The sequence below is a fragment of the Elephas maximus genome, chromosome 3 (assembly GCF_024166365.1).
Source record: "Elephas maximus indicus isolate mEleMax1 chromosome 3, mEleMax1 primary haplotype, whole genome shotgun sequence".
Classification (NCBI taxonomy): Eukaryota; Metazoa; Chordata; class Mammalia; order Proboscidea; family Elephantidae; genus Elephas; species Elephas maximus.
Genome location: NC_064821.1, coordinates 170514772 through 170536014, shown reverse-complemented (window position 1 = coordinate 170536014; position 21243 = coordinate 170514772). Strand labels below are relative to the sequence as shown.

Sequence of the window (21243 nt, the reverse complement as noted above, 5' to 3'; positions counted from 1 at the left end):
AAAATACGGGCAGGCAGAGACAGTTCCCCACCCATCAGTGACGTCACTGTCACTGCATCTTGATCTAGGCAATTAAAACAAGCGTCTTACTGGTCAGCGCAGCTCTACTGTTCCTTGTGTGGGGCTCTTCAGAAATCTGTTGAACAGGAAACACAGTGGTTTACTGTATATTTGGGTTTTCTTTTTAATTACAGACTTTATGTCAATAGAAAATGTTCCATTCATTAACTTTTTAAAACTTTGAAATAAAAACAAAAACTATCACTTTGAAATATTCAAGCAATTTAATTGCCTAAACGCATTAACCACATATTGAATGCTTTTCATTTATAAGTTAGGAAAAGTTCTAGAACACGCTGAAATTGTAGACTATTTTTTCCCCATTAAAAATGACCTCCAAATTTAGTCCATACTAAGAGTCGGCTTTTCTAACAGGAAATTTTATCTTCATCCTTCATGAAAGTTTCTGAGTGCCCCCTGACTGTTACAGAAATGTGTGTATTCATTTTCTTCAGGTATTTCCAAGAGCTTGTTTCATTTCTAGTTCTGCACCCCACTATGGTAACCTAAGTGGAGAACTCTTTTTGAAGTGAATAGAAGTTCTACCAAGATGAGTGTCATGGAGAGAAAGAGAGAGAGAAAAGAAGACAATCTCAAAATGAGTACTGTGAAAACCATTTTCTAGTGCTACAGAATGTCATGCCTATAGTTGATCTTGTCATTACAAGTAACTTTCAAATCGGTTGATCCTTTAAAATATGAACTCTGCACAGTTATATACCATTTTAAAACATCACAAAATAGGACAACAAGAACCACTTGACCAAGGGTCTGTGAAGAGACAAAAAGAAAACAAAACAAATTAAAGATTGGGGCTCTCCTACCACCTGAACTACCAATATGTGACACATGACTGCTGGAATTTTCAGCCTGCCACCTGACCTATGGATTTTGGACTTGCCAACCCCCACAACTGAAGTATAGTAAGCCTGGAATCACTCAGAGCAACAAATTCTGAAGACGCACTATCTGAGAAGTGAGGAAATTCCTGTGTCTCCAAATGGCAATGTACACTCACACAAGGGACATGATGCATCATCATCTGCCTGAGAAATTCCAAGTGGCCTGGTCTGACCAGCAGAGGTGACTTATGGTCTATGCTTTATTTGGTTCCACCCCTTCTCCAGCTCTGTTTACTTGTGTAAGAAGAGATTTTTAGACTTTCTATGAAGAAGAAATGCTTAGAAGACATAACAAACATATTTAAACTTTTAGAAATAAGAATAAACCTTATCTATCCCCTTAAATGGAAACCCTGGTGGCGTAGTGGTTAAGTGCTACAGCTGCTAACCAAGAGGTTGGCAGTTCAAATCCACAAGGTGCTCCTTAGAAACTCTACAGGGCAGTTCTACTCTGTCCTATAGGGTCGCTATGAGTCGGAATCGACTCGACGGCAGAGGGTTTGATTTGGTTTGGTATCCCCTTAAATTACACACACACATACATTTTATATAAACACGTATAGGCATCGATCTATAGTCAAAGGAAAAAAAAAATCTCTCTCCTTAAATGTTGTATTTAACTTTTAAGCTATTTGAAAATTCATTCATGGAATTTTCCAAATTCAGTTTTGCTAGAAGACAAAATAATGAAGTATGCTTTAAAAGTTATCCCAGAATACAACAGTGAATATTTTTCAAACGAATATAGAAAAAAAAAAAAAAAGTTTGTGGCTTGTGGTAGGCAGAATAGTGGCCCAACAAAATGTCCATGTCCTAATCCCTGGGGTCAGTGAACATGCTTCCTTACATGGCAAGAGGGACTTAGCCGAGGTGATTAAAGTTAAGGGTCATGAGTTGGGGAAATTATTCTGGAGTATCTGGGTTGGTCCTATCTAATCACATGGGTCCTTAAAATTGGAGAACCATTCCCAGCTATGGTTAGAGAGAGAGTTGTCACTTTCTATAGAAGAAGGGTCAGAGAGATGTGATGTGAAAAGGACTTGACCTGCCTGCTGGCTTTGAAGAGGAAGGAAAGGACTCACTAACCAAGGAATGTGGGCAGCTCTAAAAGCTAAAAGAGGCAAGGCAACAGATTCTGCCTTCGAACCTCCACAATGAAACAACCCTGCTGACACATATATTTTAGCCCAGTGAGACCCATACTGGACTTCTGATCTACAAAACTGTAAAGTAATAAATTTGTGTTCTTTTAAGAAAAAAAAAAAAATTAAGGTTGGGTGCTTCTTCCCCCAACTACAGAAAATTATTTGGAAATGCTGACAGTATTTAATAATAGCATAAGGCAATATGACAGTCTTGTTCACTGCTATATCCAGAATGTAAATGATGTCTGGCACACAGGAGACTCTAAATGAATACATGTTGAATGAATGGCTAAATCCCTGCCACAGTATGTGACATATAGGAGATATTCAGTAATGTATGTTGAATGAATAAATGGGTATATAAAAATTAGATTCATGTACTCTTCAGAAGTTTACCAACTATGTAATATACAGGATACTTATAAAAACAAAAATAAAAAATGCCAAACCTAGCTCCAGATGTCAATGTGTGAATATAATCTATCACAATGCATACAGAACACTGTTTCCTGTATATACTTCTGGTTTTAATGGGTATCCCCAAACCAGCCGTAAATTCCCAGAAATGGTTACCTGACATTTAAGTGTGCTTTTGAGGGAAGAATCTTTCATTCACTAAATTAAATATTTATTGTATGCCTATTCATTGCTCAACCATCATCTACTGAATAGTTTTCCTTATTGACATGGATCATACTGGGTCATCCTTGATAAAAGGTATAACTTCTTGACTTTTAGTCAAAAAAAAAAAAAAACAAAACCCATTGCCATCCAGTCGGTTCTGACTCACAGCAACCCTACAGTCAAAAAGCAAGAGTATATTCTTGCATCACAGTATGATTAATTTTCATTATAAGAGTTTGAAAATTATAATGGTTTAATAGCAATTGTTGTTGTTACACGCCGTCAAGTCAGTTCCGACTCATAGTGACCCTACGTACAACAGAACGAAACACTGCTCTGTCCTGCGCCATCCTCACAATTGTTGCTATGTTTGAGCCCACAGTTGCAGCCACTGCATCAATCCATCTCGTAGAGTCTTCCCTTTTTTTTTGCTGACCTTCTACTTTACCAACCATGATGTTCTTCTCCAGGCACTGGTCCCTCCTGATAACACATCCAAAGTACATGAGATGAAGTCTCGCCATCCTCACTTCTAAGGAGCATTCTGGCTGTACTTTTTCCAAGACAGATTTGTTCATTCTTCTGGCAGTTTGTGGTGTATTCAATATTCTTTCCCAACGCCATAATTCAAAGGCATCAATTCTTTGGTCTTCCTTAATCATCGTCCAGCTTTCGGATGCATACGTGGTGACTGAAAATACTACAGTTTGGGTCAGCTCACCTTAGTCCTCAATGTGACATCTTTGCTTTTTAACACTTTAAAGAAGTGTTTTGCAGCAGATTTGTCCAGTACATTATGTTGATTGATTCCTTGACTGCTTCCATGGGCATTGATTGCAGAGTCAAGTAAAAGAAATCCTTGGCAACTTCACTATTTTCTCGGTTTATCATCATGTTGCTTATTGGTCCAGCTGTGAGGACTTTTTTCTTTATGATGAGGTACAATTCATACCGAAGGCTGTACTCTTCGATCTTCATCAGTAAGTGCTTCAAGTCCTCTTCACTTTCAGCAATTAAGGTTGTGCCATCTGCATATCGAAGGTTGTGAATGAATCTTCCTCCAATCCTAATGCCACGTTCTTCATATAGTCTGGCTTCTTGGATTATTTGCTTAGCATGTAGATTGAATAAGTGTGGTGAAAGGATACAACCTTGATGCGTCCCTTTCCTGATTTTAAACCATGTAGTATCTCCTGTTCGAACAACTGCTTCTTGGTCTAAGTACAGGTTCCGTGTGAACACAATTAAGTGTTCTGGAATTCCCATTCTTCATAATATTATCCATAATTTGTTATAACCTACACAGTTTAATGCCTCTGCACAGTCAATGAAACACATGTAAACATCTTTGTGGTATTCTCTGCTTTGAGCCAAGACCCATCCATTATCAGCCATTATATCCCTTGTTCTACATCCTCTTCTGAATCTGGCTTGAGTTTCTGATAACTGTTTTTGAATTATCTTCAGCAAAATTTACTTGTGTGTGATATTAATGATATTGTTCAATAGCTGTTAATGACTACTACTTACAAGACATTACAAGTAAGGTGAATGACCTGGGATTCATTTTACTTCTTAAGTACCCAGCCTCTGCTGCATGTTACTCAGCCTTGTTATCTTGAATAGTTCTATTAAGCTTCTGCTTTATTGCTACTGTTACATTCTTTCATATAAGGGATTGGACCATTTTTAAACCTCATGTGTCAATACCTGGCTCTCTTGAGATTATTAAATAAGTATGGATAGCTTGGCATCCTATTAGATTACAGGTGTAGAAAGGAGGTGCAATTCAACAGAGATAAGAAATAAAAAGTAATATCTGGATAGTAATCATGATGTTTATATGAACTGGTAAGAAATGGGTTGAAGAGTTTAGAAGAATAGTCACTGAGGTAAGTATCAAAATCATGTCTACAAGAAGAAAAAAATGAGATATAATAGGAAATGGTGACTATAATCAAAGAAATTTGAACAAATAAATGTTCTAATGTACAAAACAAGAAGTCAAGAGCAGTCAAATTTAAATAATTATCATATTTGTGGATTATCTGTGCCCCTTGATTTTCTCTGGATTTGCTAATACCTCCTAAATAAAAAAAAAAAAAATTTTTTTTTTTTTAAATGAAAGGACAGAAACCCTGCCCAGTTAACTGTTAGCCTCACCAACATGTATTTGATGAAGGAAGCATTGAAATTATTCTATAATGCGTAGTTTTATGGGAACTTTGCTTTCATGTGTCTATACTTTGACATCTATTAAATAACTTAGAGTTGGCTACACACCAATAAATTCTACAAGTTCTACCAACTAAATTGTAATAAACTCCAAAGACTAGAAAGATCTTTTTTTTTTTCTTTTCTTTTCTTTTTTTGCTCAATTATGTATAATTCTCTGGTTGGGCTCTTAAAATTATGTACTCTTGGCAAGCAAAAGAAGTTTAAATTTACTCAGTAATTAAAGTTGGTAATGTGCTAAGATGTAAGCTTTATAAAAACACCTGAAAAGTCATGGAAAAATGAGCTGTAATCAATACTACTCTGAGCAGTATTTAGGTCTACTAATAATGAATATCCTCAACTGACAGAGCTGCTTAGAGAAACTCCTCTTTTGACTTCCGTTAAAATGTTTGAAGGTAAAAGGCTTACAGAATCTAGGTATAAAGAAATGCTCCCTGATAGATTCAAACTTGGGAAAAATCACTTGTCTGTGGTTTTTGGTCACTCACAAAATTTTGCCTTGTAGACATATGACATATAGTCACTCTTGTTTAATGTGCTTTTCATGGCAGTTTTTTATAGAAATATCTTCTTAGTGAATATTTGGTATTTTATTGTCCTGAGCCTTGAGAGGTAGCTATTGACACATGAGGTAAATATAAAATGTAATAGCACATGAGGCATCCTCTTGAATGTCTAATACCTTGACTATAATAGGTTACAATAGAAAATCCAGTAAAACTCACACCACCTTAAAAAATAAACAATGTCACAACCCCTCCCCCAAACCAGAAATGAAAAGTATTTATTTCAATTCTCTATCTTGTGTCATTTCTATAAAGAGCCCTAACAACATGTCCTCTGAAGAGGGAAATGATCTCTGTTCTATGTGGTCTTACCTGTTTGTGTAGGCTGATGGATGGAGGGAAGAGTTCCTAACTTTCCCTGCTCTACATAGGTAATCTCAAGTACAAACATTAGTTTGGTTTAATTTAGTATCATATTTGCTAAGGAAACCGTGCCACTCAGATGTGCAGAGGCCACAGCCAGTTCATTCTCTGGTCTGCTTTGCCTGGGAAATCCAGGAAAGGAGGAAATTCACAAGTGGTGTGGAGAAAGTTCCTCTCTATGCCTATCAGGAAGAGCCCCATTTCCTGCTGCAGAAGAAAGTGCATCTGTTACGATTATTACCTAAAATCCAGCAGTATCTGTAGTATTCACTTATAGTGATGCTTTAATCGGCTTCAGTTATTCAATACCACACGTCAGGTTTCCAAAGATGCTAGGACTCTCCCAATACCAACAGATAATACTGGATTGCCTCTCATCTTCCATCTTATTTTATTTAGAAGTGGCTTAAGTTTTGCCAGTATAAAAGTCAGTGTCAGAGACTATTCTTATTGTTCATGGATTTAATGACCCCATCTACCCTGTCCTATAGGGTCACCACCATGAGTCGAAATTGACTTGCCGGCAACGGGTGTTGGTGTGTGCCTGTGTGTATATATATACATATGTAACAAAACTGCCCCCCCACTGGCTTCTCTTCCAAATCAAATCACATATTTAAGAAATAAGTTTAAATGTATAAAAATAGAACCTCAGGATTCAGAAGGAATTCCCATAAAGAATACCAAATTTAAAAACTTGTTGCCATCAAGTTGGTTCCAACTCTAGCAACCCTACAGGACAGAGTAGAACTGCCCCACAGGGTTTCCAAGGAGAGGCTGGTGAATTCCAACTGCTGACCTTCTGGTTAGCAGCTGAGCTCTTAACCACTGCACCCCAGGGTTGTCAAGAATAAAAAAAAAAAAAAATAGGAGTTTAAAATAAATGTAATGAAACAAATTAAATATTAATAGCGACTAACATATAACACACAGGTGCAATGCTAAATTTCATTCGAAAAACTTGGTAGGGATCTCAATAGAAATTCCCAAGATGGAAAAAGCTTCTTCTCCCCACTCCCACCACCACGCTGAGAGATGAGGTGGTAATCCCTGTATCTGCAAAGTGAGAGCCCTGCATGCGCAGGTTTATTTATAACATTTTTCAGCTATGACAAGACATCATTTTTGTGCACTTAGGTGCTATATAATTATTAACCAGAATCCCGGGATTTATTTTTTCAGAGCTGAGTTCCTATTCTGTACTATTTAGGTTGCAAGAATGATAAAATGGCTCTCAAGAAAATGATGGGAACAAGCAGAGCCTCATTTCCAGACCTCTTCTTCGATGCATTTTGATGACTAATGGTGCAACTTTTGAAATGTAAGGAAAAACCTCTAGTAGAAAAAATAAAAAAAAGAAACAATCTTTTTTTTTGGTAAAAATGTATTTTTCTTTACAATTTGGAGGAGAAAATTAATTCATAGCATCATTAAAAATAAAAGCAAACATCTGTAAACTTTCTAACCAGTTTGAATCAGTTAAATTATATTTGCAAGCTGAACACGAGTATCCTATCTATTACCATGTGCTATATAGCAATGGCCATTTTCTGTCTGGAGGGTAAGAGAAGAGTAAGGTTTGGGCTCTGCAGGCCTTCCTGCCCTTCTTCCTGCCTCCTCTGACTTGCCCTCTCTCAAAGGTTACCAACCACTCCGCAAGTGTATAAAAAACAAGTAATTCCATTAATATATATAAAATCACCACTTCAAAACACTGGAAATTAGCAGTACCAAAGCAACAGTTTTATCCTCCTTAGTTTCAAAGGCCAAACACAAAACAGAAAGAAAAACCCCCACCCTAAAATGCAATTCTAAGGGTCCTCTTCCTGGTTCTTACGCTCCTCACCTCTATCTTCCAGAGTTTCCTCCTCACCTCTATCTTCCAGAGTTTCCTCCCAAGTCTTCAGATTGGGGGGCATGTGTGCTTCTTTGCATTTCTTAGTGGGAGGGGTTATCACTTCTATTCACAGCTGAGGGGTGGGAAGGACTTGGAACTGCTGTAGAATGCTGACTTTTTTAAATGTATAGAAGCCAGAAAATCATAGTTATGGTTCCCAAAGGAATAGACTACTGGCATAGTTTATGTAACTGAATTTCTATACCATCAGCAAAACAATGACTTGAATATGTGCCAAAGAGGTAAATAGCAAATTTTATGTAAGCCATAACTCTAAATTTCTTGATTTATTCTTTGATTATTCTTCATTTCAAAATTTAGAAATAACTAATATATTTCCTTTTCCGTACAGGCATTTGTGGCCATGTAACCATAGTTGCTAGGTGTTTAAATCTGGCATAATACCAGTTTACGACACCATAAAGGAAAGAAAACAATAACAACATTAGCCTCCACATTTATCTCTAGGTTCACCAACTTTACAGTGTCTGCATTTTCCCCAGGGATGTTGATGGATGTGCAGGGATCGAATCACACCTCCTCACGTGAATGTCTTGCTGGTCACACACATACATGTACCTTGCCAACACTCAAGGCATGCGATTCAACAGTGAAGTCTGTGGCCTGGCAAAGCTAACTGGAATGTGTAAACTGCAGGCTCATTAGCATTTTGCTCTAAGCCCAAATCACTATCCATTTTCATTTCCTAAACGATTTAGGACCCTGGAGAAGGGGCTACAGCTATTATGTGAGATAAAGTGATATTCTAATGTGTTTTAGTGCAGGAATGCTTAGATCCGTGGAGTGGCTGAGTAAGGCAATAATGTCATAGATTTAAATGAACTGGCAATCTCCTCCTGTTCTCAATCCTTTTGTTCTAAGTAATTCCTCCCTTCTAAAATAACGGAGAGTCACAATGTTTACACTACTTTCCGGCATGGTTCTTCAGTAACCTAAGCAAAGTATAAGGCAATGGAAAAACAATGATTTGCATAATACTATCATCTATTGGAGATTAAGATACATGAAAACAGGAAATTAATCTTAAAACTGAAAAATATCCATTGTCATTCACAAGTATCGCTGCTGTGACTGCTTATACTTTCTGGGTTAAGATTAAACCGAGATGAATCAATCATTTAAGAAAATAATCTTTCATTACTAGAAAATTCAATCTCTTCACCTGATTTAAATTTTTATATTTGATCCTTCTGGTTAAAAATATCAGATTATTAAAAGGGTAAAGTGAATGAAGTAGGCTTCTGGAGGTACATCCTTTAACCAAATTCATTAGTTAGTAACATGGGCTGAAGTCAAGCCTAAAAGCATTCTCATCCTCTTTCAAGTGGCCCATTAAAAGGAGCATGGGCTTTGCAGCCAGAATGATCTGACTTTAAATTCTAGCTGCGTCTCTTGCTAGCTATGAAGTCGGTGAAATCACTTAACATTAAGCTCTAGTTTTTATCCTCTTACAGAGCCCTGGTGGCGCAGTGGTTAAGAGCTTGGCTGCTAACCAAAAGGTCAGCAGTTCAAGTCTATCAGCTGCTCCTTGGAAACCCTATGGGGCAGTTTTACTAAGTCCTACAGGGTCGCTATGAGTCGGAATTGACTTGATGGCAATGAGTTTGGTTTTGAAAGAGCCCTAGAGGGTCGCTATGAGTCAGAATTGACCTGACGGCAGTGGGTGGGTTTTAAGGAGCTCTGGTGGCGCATGAATCGACTTGACGGCACTGGGTGGGTGGCGCGTCAGGTTAACATCACCTACGCTGCAGAGTTGAGAAGTGTCCACAACATGGTTGACCCATAATAAATGGTACTTATTATTGTTATCATAGAAAGGAAACAGGAAGGTACTGATTATTTATGCATTTGAAATGACTCACAAAGCTCTGCATTAATTATACACTGTTCCTCCATAATGATCACAAGATAACGTAATCTCTTGCACGTCATGTAAATATTTCTCCTGAGCGGTCTACCTGTATCATGACAACCCTATTTATTATCTTCATTTTACACATAAGGAAAATGAGGTTCAGTGATTTGTTCAAGGTCATACAGCAGAGGCAGGATTCGAACCCTGGCAATCTGACTGCAGGGTTTACCTTCTGATCACTTCATTACAGAGCTTGGAAATAACAATACTGTAATATAATAGCCACTTACTCAACAAATACATATTTGACTACATACAATGAGTTACATTCTGTGCTAGGCACTAGTATCCAAAACTTTATCAAGACACAGAATCTATACCCCGACAGGAGCTTACAATATGGCGGCTATAAGCAACGATACTACCTCAAAGTTATGACTCAAAAGCCGTGATGTTTCTCTGGATTAAAAAAAGAACAAGTCCTCTTTGTATTACTGTTCTTTAATAACCATACAATTCTAAAACTTATGGCAGAACCATAATTTACTTAGAGAACTAATCAAGGCTTCTACATCTTCTGGATAAATGTGAATAAAATTCATCCTGCACTTTGTTCATTTTTATGTCGACATGTTTTAAGAACAGATAGAACAATATTGTTCTGTAATTGCTATAGTGTGTCTAACATATTATTAGCAGAACGGGCCATAAAAAGAATTTCTGATCATTAACAATACCATAAGTTTGACTAAAAGGTAGATCAATGGTAAAGGTAACTGAAAAAAGTAGCATGGGAAGCTAGATAAAAAGGCCTAATAGGCACACATAGATAAGAACAGCGACCCTGTGATTAGGTATCTTGATCTCCTGCCTCTATTCTTTTTGTCTTTTCCTTCGTCATCCCCCTCTTATAGTCTCAATTTGTATTTTTCACTCTCTCAAATGCACAAATAGCAAAACAGACATGGTTCTGAGTCCCTGAAAATACTTTATGAACTTTAAAAACAGGAAAAGAATAGTTATGTTATAAAAATCAAAGAGCAATTGTGGATAATGTAAAATGTAGATAAAATACAGTGATGATGTTTAAAGAAAACATTACTCTTATTGCCATTTTGACGATTTTTTTTTGTTTCAAAAAACCGTACTACTACTGTATACTACTAAATAATGATGTAAATTAAAATTGGACCAATAGTCTAATAGCAGTAGGTTGTGCCTTTTATCCTTCTTAAGGGGAAACAGGTTGTTCTGACGCCAAGTGGATTAGTAAAAGAAATGGAATTATTTTCAGCTCTGCTTGGGTGAAGGTTAGGCTAAAGAACAATGATTTATTTTTCATCATTGTTTAATAAGTAACTGCAAAGGGATCAAAGAGCAGTTAGCAACATGAAAATCAAATGGAAAAGATGTTGCGATTGATCTTTTAAAAAGGCACCTAGCATGATTAGTATAAAACTATTGGTTTTGCAAGTAACATCAGTCTAGGCACGAATGCCGTATCCCCGGTTCCCTTTACAAAAGGGCAGTGCTCTCAGTAGACCACACAGTGCTCACCTGATTTTGTGTGTCTTCTGGCAACACCTGGCATATGGCTGAAACTTGCAGGAATTCTCCCAGATTTGGTTACTTCCTGTCCCTCTTTTTTATTGATTGTCTGCAATTCCCTCAGTTAAAAACGTGCATCCTTTATATTTTTGAAGTTTATTTAGTGCTGTGGCGCTAGCAGTGCTGTTGTGGAATCTTGATTTTTTTTTTTTAAAGAGCAAGTCTGAAGGTCCCTTGCAGTCAGGTTTCAGTGCCCTGATTGAATCTCTCATTTGCTTATGTACAGAATACTTTTACATTTGCTTTTTACTTTGCTTTGTTGGCTTGAAACTTCCTGGACAAAGAAAACTGTAGGGAAGCATCGTTTAGAATTATTGCCTAATAACTGGCATTTAATTTAAATCATGCCTTATTGTGGGTTATAGTTAACATTCCAATGCCCTTTTCCTTTTTGATTCAGTCATTACGGGATGACATCAATGATTTTTTGTAGTAAAAAAATATTCATTTTTGTGAGTCATTTCACCTCCTCAGATCCTCAGGCTTAACTTTATTTGTGCGGTTTATTCAAACAGTGGTTTTCCTTATGAAATCATGGAAGTAGGAACCATCTGGAAAGGTTACTGTGGAAACAGCAGGGGCTGGGGAGTGGGGGTGGGGCTAGACAGCAAGAGATGCCATGACAACCTTTTTCGGGTTTCCCAGGAAACATGGGTTGCTATGGGAACTGCATCAGTCAGGTCCGAATTAGTAACTTCCACTGGAAGGGGTGTCTGCCACTTTAATCTTCTTGTGATACTGCAGAAGCTTATCTCACAGATGCCTTAGGAAAATTTTTGTTTCTCTCAGCAGTACTGAAAAACATCTGTTTCTAGGCTTTGTTAGGTCTTGGCTGGGACACAAGCAAGGAACTTCTTCGTGGGGATTAACTTTTAACCTAATACTTTCAAAATGCTTAACAAGCCAGGAAGAGTTAAACTAATTAGTCAGGTCAGGACATCTTGGGCATTTCCCTTTGTTCAAAGTTGCAGCGACCCTTAAAATTCCAGTAGGAGGAAGGTTCAAATAGAAATTCCAGTCAAAAACCAAATAAACTTATGGTGGGTTTACAAGTCATTGTTCTAATTAGACTTTCCATCCACATATCCACAGGGTAGGCAGTGAGTTAAATATTCAATAATGTCGGAGGGTCCACCCAACTGAAGCATCATTTGAGCACCTGTCTGCTGTACTCAGTAAAGAAAAACCACCTTTATATTTTGAGGTCAAACTGTTATCTAACTGCTCTTTAGTTTCATTTCCCCCCAGGATGTACTTTTTTTTTTTTTTTAATAGGGCGTGTACTAGAAATCAAGTTTAAGGTAACAGTTTGTTGTTTGCAATTTTAAGAGACAGGGAGAGAAAGAAAAAAAAAAAAAAAAGAGGGGAGCTGAGAGAATGCAGGCCACTCGCAAAACAGACCCTGTCTCAGTATGAAGCATTAGGGCGAGGGAGAATGAAGTGCGCCTTCCATGTCCCAGTGTTCTTGCCTTGATGAATGGTCCGGAAACGTATAAAACAAGGGTATACACAGACCAAGGGGGGCACATTCCACACAGTACTGAGCACAGTATGTCACTTATATCATCTATTAAACATCGGTGAATATTTTCTTGATGCTGACACAGGAGTTTGGGTTATTGTTCGTGGTGCAGGTGGCAGTGGAATTGCCGGTCTTGAAAGGGGTCTGGGGGAAGGCGCTATGGTTCATACCCCCCTCTTCGATCACCATATACTCCGACTTACTCAGAGTTGAGTTACTCCTTGCTTTTCGCAGCTCCTCGGCTGAAGAGGAGAGGTGCTGGCAACTCCCCACGTGCATGTACTGAGCTTGCTCTTCCCCTTCTGTCTCGCGGTGGTAGAAGTAATTGAAGTTGGAAACAATGACAGGAACTGGCAAAGCAATGGTCAAGACACCAGCGATGGCACACAGCGATCCCACAATCTTGCCCCCTATGGTCACTGGGTGCATGTCACCATAACCTACTGTTGTCATGGTTACCACTGCCCACCAGAAGGCGTCTGGGATACTGCTAAAACCCGAAGTGGGGTCGTCTGCCTCGGCAAAGTAGACCGCACTGGAAAAAAGGATGACCCCGATAAAGAGGAAGAAGATGAGCAGTCCCAACTCCCTCATGGAAGCCTTCAGCGTCTGCCCCAGGATCTGCAGCCCCTTGGAGTGGCGGGAGAGCTTGAAGATGCGGAAGACCCTCACCAGGCGGATGACCCTCAGGATGGCCAGGGACATGGCCTGCTGTCCATTGCCCTGTCGCTCAGCCAGCTCGGTGCCCAGAGTGATGAAATAAGGGATGATGGCCACGATGTCTATCAGGTTCATGATATTTCGAGAGAAGGTGGCTTTGCTGGGGCAAGCGAAGAAGCGCACCAGCAGCTCAAAGGAGAACCAGATGATGCACAGGGTCTCCACCACGAAGAAGGGATCCGAGAAGCTGGAGGCTCCCGCGGGGGCACCCGACGTACCGTTGCTGGCCGCCTGGAACAGGTCCTGGGACGGCGAGGCGAGGTAGTCCTCGTCGCGGAACTCGGGCAGCGTCTCCAAGCAGAAGATGACAATGGAGATGAGGATGACGAGCACGGACACGATGGCGATGCCCCGGGCCGGCCCGGAGCTCTCCGGGTACTCGAAGAGCAGCCACACCTGGCGCTGGAAGTCGCGGCGGGGCAGGGGCCGCTCCTCCTCCCGCAGGAAGCCCTCGTCCTCGCGGAACTTCTCCATGGCCTCCTCGCCCAGCTGGTAGAAGCGGATCTCCTCGGAGAAGATGTCGATGGGCACGTTGACCGGGCGGCGGATGCGGCCCCCGGACTGGTAGTAGTAGAGGATGGCGTCGAAGCTGGGCCGGTTGCGGTCGAAGAAGTACTCGTTGCGGAGCGGGTCGAAGTACCGCATGCGCCGCTTGGGGTCGCCCAGCAGCGTCTCCGGGAACTGGCACAGGGTCTTGAGCTGCGTCTCGAAGCGCAGCCCGGAGATGTTGATCACCACGCGCTCCCCGCAGCAGTCCTGCTCGCCGGAGGCCGGCAGCGCGGGCGCCAGCGGCTCGTAGCGGTCGCAGCCCCCGCCGCCGCCACCGCCACCGCCGCCGCCCTGGGGCGGGCCCCCGCCGCCGTCGGCCGCCTCCGGCTCCAGCAGGTGGTCCCCGGGCACCACGGTCATGTCCGGCGGCAGCTCGGCGCCGGCGGCGGGCTCGGCGTGGCCGGGGTTCCGCAGGGTGTGGGCGCCGCCGCCGCTCGCCGGCTGCTGGGGAGGGTGGGCGCAGTGGCGGGCGGAGGGCGGCGGCGGCGAGCGCAGGAGGCTGAGGTGCTCGTCCATGCGGCGGGGAAGCGGCGGCGGCGGGCCCGCGGCGCCCCTCCTCGCGCTCCCCGCCCCTCGGCCGCCTCCGCCCCCGAGCCCAGCCCGCCGCCTGTTGCTGCCGCTGCTGTCGCCGCGGCCGCCGCGAGGCTCAGTCTGCGTCTGGCGCGCTGGCCGGACTCCTCGGGAGAGACGCCTCCGCAGCCCTCCTCCTCGCTCCCCTCCGCCCCTTCCCCGCGGGCGCGCGCCCGCCCCTCCGCGTCCCCTCCGGATTCCCGCCCACCGCGCGGGCGCGCGCCCCGATCCCCGGGTACCGCCGGGAGCTGCCCTGCGCGCGGGCCCTCGCCGCCCCTCTGCCTTACGGAAGCGCCGCGTTTTGCACCTCGGTGGCCCCAGGCCCTGTCCGCGTGGCGGCGTCCCCGTCGCGGGGCGCTTCTCGGCCCATCCCGGGCCCACCCCTCGGCCCGCGGGCCAGGCGAGTTCTGCCCGCGACCCAGTGAATGCCCGGCCTCCTCGTCCTCCACGCTCCACCTGGGCCGGCACTGGGGAGGCGAGGCCGGCGGAGCCCAGGTGGCCGCGGCGGAGGGGGCCGAGGAGGAAGGACGCAGCGGATACGCACTCAGACCCGAGTGATGGCTAGGGAGGGAGAGAGGGAGTACCAGGCCAGGTGGGCGCCCTGGGGGAAGAGGCAAGCTTGGTGCCAGCACCCTGAGTTCACTTGAGGGTAGAACGCTGCCAGGCGAGGAGGTCTCTAAATAATTCATCTCCCGCTTGGATGAGAAGCCAAACCGAGTAATGGGTGCTGATGGGTTTCGCACCCGGAGTCTGAAGAAAATGGATCTTTAAAGGGGTTCAGGTACCTCGCTTCTAGTGTGAATAGCTCACATTAACTTTGTAGCTGAGATTTCAGCTACTGGGAAGAACCAAGGACCAAGTCTCTGGTTGGAACTGGCGACGGCAGCCTGGCCTTTTTAAGTACAGTGAGATTTCCTATCGGTGGGAAAATAAGAGGAAAGCCAAAAAGGAAATGCCCCATGTCTAATCCGTGTACAAGGAGCCGGTTACGCTCTCGGTGGCTGATGAAGCTCTCAGCTGCTAACAGTTCAGCAGGAGAAAGATCTGGGGATCTTCTCCCGTAAGGATGGAACCAAAAATCGAAAGATTAAACTGAAAAAAAACAAACCTGTTGCCATCGAGTGGATTCTGGCTCATAGTGACCCTGTTAGAGTAGAACTGTCCCACAGGGTAGGGAAGCAGACTGCCGCATCTTTCTGCCGCTGTGCAGGCTGGTGGGTTTCAACCGCTGACCTTTTCTTCTGGTAGAGATTCAAGCCTGTAAAACTCTGTGGGGCCATTTCTGCTCTGTCAGATGGGGTTGCTATGGGTGGAAAATCCATTCTACCTACCTGACAACAACAGTCTGTGTGGTTAGAAAGTCTAAGGTAACTACGATTAAGTCGGGGAGGTGGGGGAGTAAGGGAGAGGAAGAGCAGGACCTGTACCTAGACTCTCTACTTATGTTCCACCACTGCCCTTGAAGTTGTTAAACTGAGGAACCCTGGTGGCAGTGGTTAAAGGGCTCTGCTACTAACCAAACCCTGATGGCGTAGTGGTTAAGTGCTACGGCTGCTAACCATAAGGGTCGGCAGTTCGAATCCACCAGGAGCTCCTTGGAAACTCTATGGGGCAGTTCTACTTTGTCCTATAGGGTCGCTATGAGTCGGAATCGACTCGACGGCACTGGGTTTGGTTTGGTTTGTTTTTACTAACCAAAAGTTGATTGGAACATACTGGCTGCTCTGCGCTCTGCAGGAGAAAGATGTGGTATTCTGTCTCTGTAAAGATTTACAGCCACAGAAACCCTATGGGGGCAGTTCTACTGTCCTGTAGGGTCACTATGAGATGGAATCGACTGGACAGCCGTGGGTTTGATTTAATTTTAGTTGTTAAACTGGAAGAACTTTCATTCCCCAACTTGTACTTCTGTTAACTCGATTTTGGGCTGGAAATAACAACTTACGTTTATCCCCTTTGAACTTAAACTTTCTCCAAATTGTTGTGGTCTCTTTGAGCACAATTTGTCTTTCCAGACATTTTAGCAACTCCAATTTAGAGTCAACTCTAGCTTTAAAAATGTGTTTTCTACTGTGTCATTCAAGTCATTTACAAAAGAGAAACTGTTGTCTAGACAACTCCCTCACCTATCAAACATTAGCTGACAATTTGAAGAGTGATTTGTGGTCATCCCCATCACTACTTTCAACCATGAAGTTCTCTAGGACAGAGACTAGGTCTTACCAAATTCTTATTCCTAGCAACTACCAGGAGTCCCTGGGTGGAGCAAACAGTTAAGTGCTCAAATATTAGGTGTATTAGTCATCTAGTGCTGCTATAACAGAAATACCACGAGTGGATCGCTTTAACAAAGAGTTTATTCTCTCATAGTCCAGTAGGTTAGAAGTTTGAATTCAGGGCCTCGGCTCCAGGGGAAGCCTTTCTCTCTGTCAACTGCGGAGGAAGGTCCTTGTGATGCATCAGTCTTCCCTTGGTCTGGGAGCATCTCGGTGCAGGAATCTCCAGTCCAAAGGATGCACTCTGGTTCTGGCACTGCTTTCTTGGTGGTATGAGGTCCCCATGCCTCTCTGCTCACTTCTCTCTTTTATATCTCAAAAGAGATTGGTTTAAGACACTATCTAGTCTTGTAGATGTAATCAATGTAACCGCCACTAATCTATCTCATTACATCATAGTGATAGGATTTAGAACATACAGGGAAATCACATCAAATGACAAAATGGTAGACAATCATACTGGGAATCATGACCTAGCCATGTTGACAGGTATTTAGGGGGGACACAATTCAATCCATGACACTAGGTTGGCAATTCGAACCTACCCAGAGGCACCTCAAAAGACGGACCTAGTAATCTGCTTCACAAAGGTCACAGCCTTCAAAACCCTATGGAACCATTCTACTCTACACACATGAGGTCATCATGAATTGGAACTGACTTAACGGCAACTAACAAAAACAGCAACTACCAAAGTGTTTGGTAAATAGTAGGAATTCGGTATATGTTTGTTGAATTATTCCCCAACAAGTGGTTCTTTGTATTTCTGTCTTGGAATACAGACGTTTCTTCTTTCTGAGTCCAGGAACCTGAGATTCCTGGAATGGGGAGTAAGAGGAAACTGAGCACACAGTACATTACTCAGTTATCCAAAAGGGCTTCCACCTTTGGCTCTCCTGGGTGCACCAAGCACCCATGTTCTTCACTGTCCATTCATCTTCCACTTCACCTCCACATCAGTGCCGGATACTGCAGTCACATATGTTGAAAGATGGTAGAAGTAGGCAACCACAGGAACTCATAAAACTCCAGAATACTGTTTTGTGTGGCAGCCATGCCATTATTTTATGTATATTTTTTGAGCAGGTGATTAGAGCAGCAGGATAATCATTGGTATATTTAAATCTAAGCATAAGACAGACTGCTTGCTGCAAAGATAGCTAATAGAAAAGCAAAGACCCTATTTTTTTAGACCAAATGTTCAATGCACCTCTATGTCTGACTTGGAAATTGATTTATATTCCTCCTTTTGCAGGAATTAGTGCTGAAATGAATATTAATAGCAAGGAAGACCAGAGTAGAGGACTGTCCTGTGATGGATAGTCACAAGTTTCTCCCTGCTGCTCTCTCCTTAATTTTTTTTGTCATTGTAGTTATTATTTTTAATTGTGCTTTAGATGAAGGTTTACAGAGCAAATTAGTTTCTCATTAAACAATTAATACACATATTGTTTTGTGACATTGGTTGCCAGCCCTGCGATGTGTCAACACTCTCTCCTTCTCAACCTTGGGTTCCCCATTTACATTTCCTGTCCCCTCCTGCCTTCTTGTCCTTGCCCCTGGGCTGGTGTGCCCATTTAGTCTTGGATATATGGTCGAACTATGTGTGTTATTGTTTGCTTTATACTCACACCCATCCACTGCGGTCGAGTCGATTCCGACTCATAGCAACCCCATAGGACAGGGTAGAAATGCACCATAGAGTTTCCAAGGAGCACCTGGCAGATTTGAACTGCTGACCTCTTGGTTAGCAGCCGTAGTACTTAACCACTACACCACCAGGGTTCCCTGTTTGTTTTATAGGCCTGTCTGCTCATGAGGAACCTTTACATAGATCAAGAGGCAGTTGTTCAGACGGAACAAGGGGATACTGATTGGTTTAAAGTCAGGAAAGGTGAACGTCAGGGCTGTATTCTTTCACCATACCTATTTAATCTGTATGGTGAACAAATAATATGAGAACCTGGACTATATCAAGAAGAACGGGGCATCAGGATTGGAGGAAGGCTCATTAACAACCTGCGTTATGCAGATGACACAACCTTGCTTGCTGAAAGTGAAGAGGACTTGAAGCACTTACTAATGAAGATCAAAGACCATAACCTTCAGTATGGATTACAGCTCAACATAAAGAAAACAAAAATCCTCACAACTGGACCAATGAGCAACATCATGATAAATGCAGAAAAGATTGAAGTTGTCAAGGATTTCATTTTACTTGGATCCACAATCAACAGCCATGGAAGCAGCAGTCAAGAAATCAAAAGACGCATTGCATTGGGCAGATCTGCTGCAAAGGACCTCTTCAAAGTGTTGAAGAGCAAAGATGTCACCATAAAGACTAAGGTGCGCCTGATCCAAGCCATGGTATTTTCAATCACATCATATGCATGTGAAAGCTGGACAATGAATAAGGAAGACCGAAGAAGAGTTGACGCCTTTGAATTGTGGTGTTGGTGAAGAACATTGAATATACCATGGACTGCCGAAAGAATGAACAAATCTGCCTTGGAAGAAGTACAACCAGAATGCTCCTTAGAAGCAAGGATGGCGAGACTGTGTCTTACATACTTTGGACATGTTGTCAGGAGGGATCAGTCCCTGGAGAAGGACATCATGCTTGGCAGAGTACAGGGTCAGGTGAAAAGAGGAAGACCCTCAACGAGGTGGAATGACACAGTGGCTACAACAATGAGCTCAAGCATAACAGGGATTGTAAGGATGGCGCGGGCCCGGGCAGTGTTTCTTTCTGTTGTGCATAGGGTTGCTATGAGTTGGAACCGACTCGACGGCACCTAACAACAACAACAACAATCTTTGGCTGAAGGGTGAAACCTCAGAAGTGACTTCAGCACTGAGTTAAAAGGGTGTCCGGGGCCATACTCTTGGGTTTTTTCCAGTCTCTTTCAGAGCAGTATGTCTGGCCTTTTTTTGTGAGCTTGAATTTTATTCTACATTTTTCTCCAGCTCTGTCTGGGACCCTCTGTTGTGATCCTTGTCAGAGGAGTCAGTGGTGGTAGCCAGGCACCATCTTTTTGTGATGGACTCAGTCTGGTGGAAGCTGTGGTAATTGTGGCCCATTAGTCCTTTGTACTAATCTTTCCCTTGTGTCTTTGGTTTTCTTCATTCTTCCTTGCTCGAGATGGGGTGGGACCAGTAAACATGTCTTAAATGGCCACTCACAAGCTTTTAAGACCCCAGAAGCTACTCACCAAACAAAGTAGGATGTTGAACATTTTCTTTATAAACTGTATTACGCCAATTGAGCTGAATGTTCCTTGAGACCATGGTCCCCAGCCCTCAGCCCAGTATATTTCCTTTAATTTTATGTGTCTGCCTTGTCTGAAAGACTCTTACAATGAGCTTCTTAGGAGAGCCTTTACTTTGTTATATTTGAGGCCCAGAGAAGTTTAGCAATTTATTCAGGCTCACACAGCTAGTTAGTGGCAGAGCTGGGCCTAATGTCTTGGACCATTTCCAAATCCAATGTGTGTTCTACTGTATCACACTGTGAAACTCTTATGTTGATCGCTGTGAGTGCTTAATAAATACTAGATTTCTAACAGCAGCCTATTTGATTCTGAGTGCTGACTAGTTCACTTTAATTCATATTTATTTTCACATGAAACCTTCTGACAACTAGCCTGTTGTCTATAGGGAGTGAGTTGGTGGGCACATTCTGGCACTGTTGGGCTGCAGAACCCATCACAACAAATCAGTGTCAAAAATGGCACTTCAGCAGGAACACATACCATTTATGTAGTACCCCCAACTGAGTAGCTCAAAATGATTTAAAAAGATCTCATTAATCCTCATGACATCCCTGTGGGATAATAATAATATTATTATAATGTTTAAGTGTAGAATTGTGGCAAAGCCAACAGCTTCATTGGCTATGTGTGGGATTTCCTCATATTTCAGTCTTCAATATTACAGCCCAAGTAAAACTATTAGGTTTGCAAATCACAGAGGTAACCTTGGGGTTTGGGCTCTTTTGGGCTTGTTTAGGTACAGTGGTTAAGAGCTCAGGCTGCTAACCAAAATGTCAGCAGTTCAAATCCACCAGCCACTTGTTGGAAACCCTATGGGGCAGTTCTACTCTGTCCTAGAGGGTCGCTAGCCTAAGTCGGAATTGACTCCATGGCGACAGGTTAGGCTAGCTTGGGTTTCCTATTGACCACAGCAGTACTAGAAATAGCTCACCAGTTGCTTGCCAGATAGTAAGCAGCATTTGGGATTAGGCCAGATGTGTTTCAGAGTAGACAAGGCAGGCCTAGAGATCATCACTATTCCACAATTGTAAAGCAGTGAATGGAGAAAGAACATC

At 42.6% G+C, this 21243-nt stretch overlaps 2 protein-coding genes across 2 annotated transcripts in view; one reads left to right on the top strand and one right to left on the bottom strand.

Moving 5' to 3' along the window:
- The window catches only part of RBM15 (RNA binding motif protein 15), a 1133685-nt gene that overhangs the window by 426536 nt on the left and 685906 nt on the right, over nt 1-21243 (top strand). The window lies entirely within an intron of this gene.
- Nucleotides 12625-14709, bottom strand: KCNA3 (potassium voltage-gated channel subfamily A member 3). The gene has a single exon (XM_049880083.1). The coding sequence runs from the start codon at nt 14584-14586 to the stop codon at nt 12850-12852; it is 1737 nt and encodes a 578-aa protein (XP_049736040.1). The 5' UTR covers nt 14587-14709; the 3' UTR covers nt 12625-12849.

Coding starts and splice junctions, on each gene's coding strand:
- KCNA3 (XM_049880083.1), bottom strand. CDS start 14,586: ATGGACGAGCACCTCAGCCTCCTGCGCTCGCCGCCGCCGCCCTCCGCC.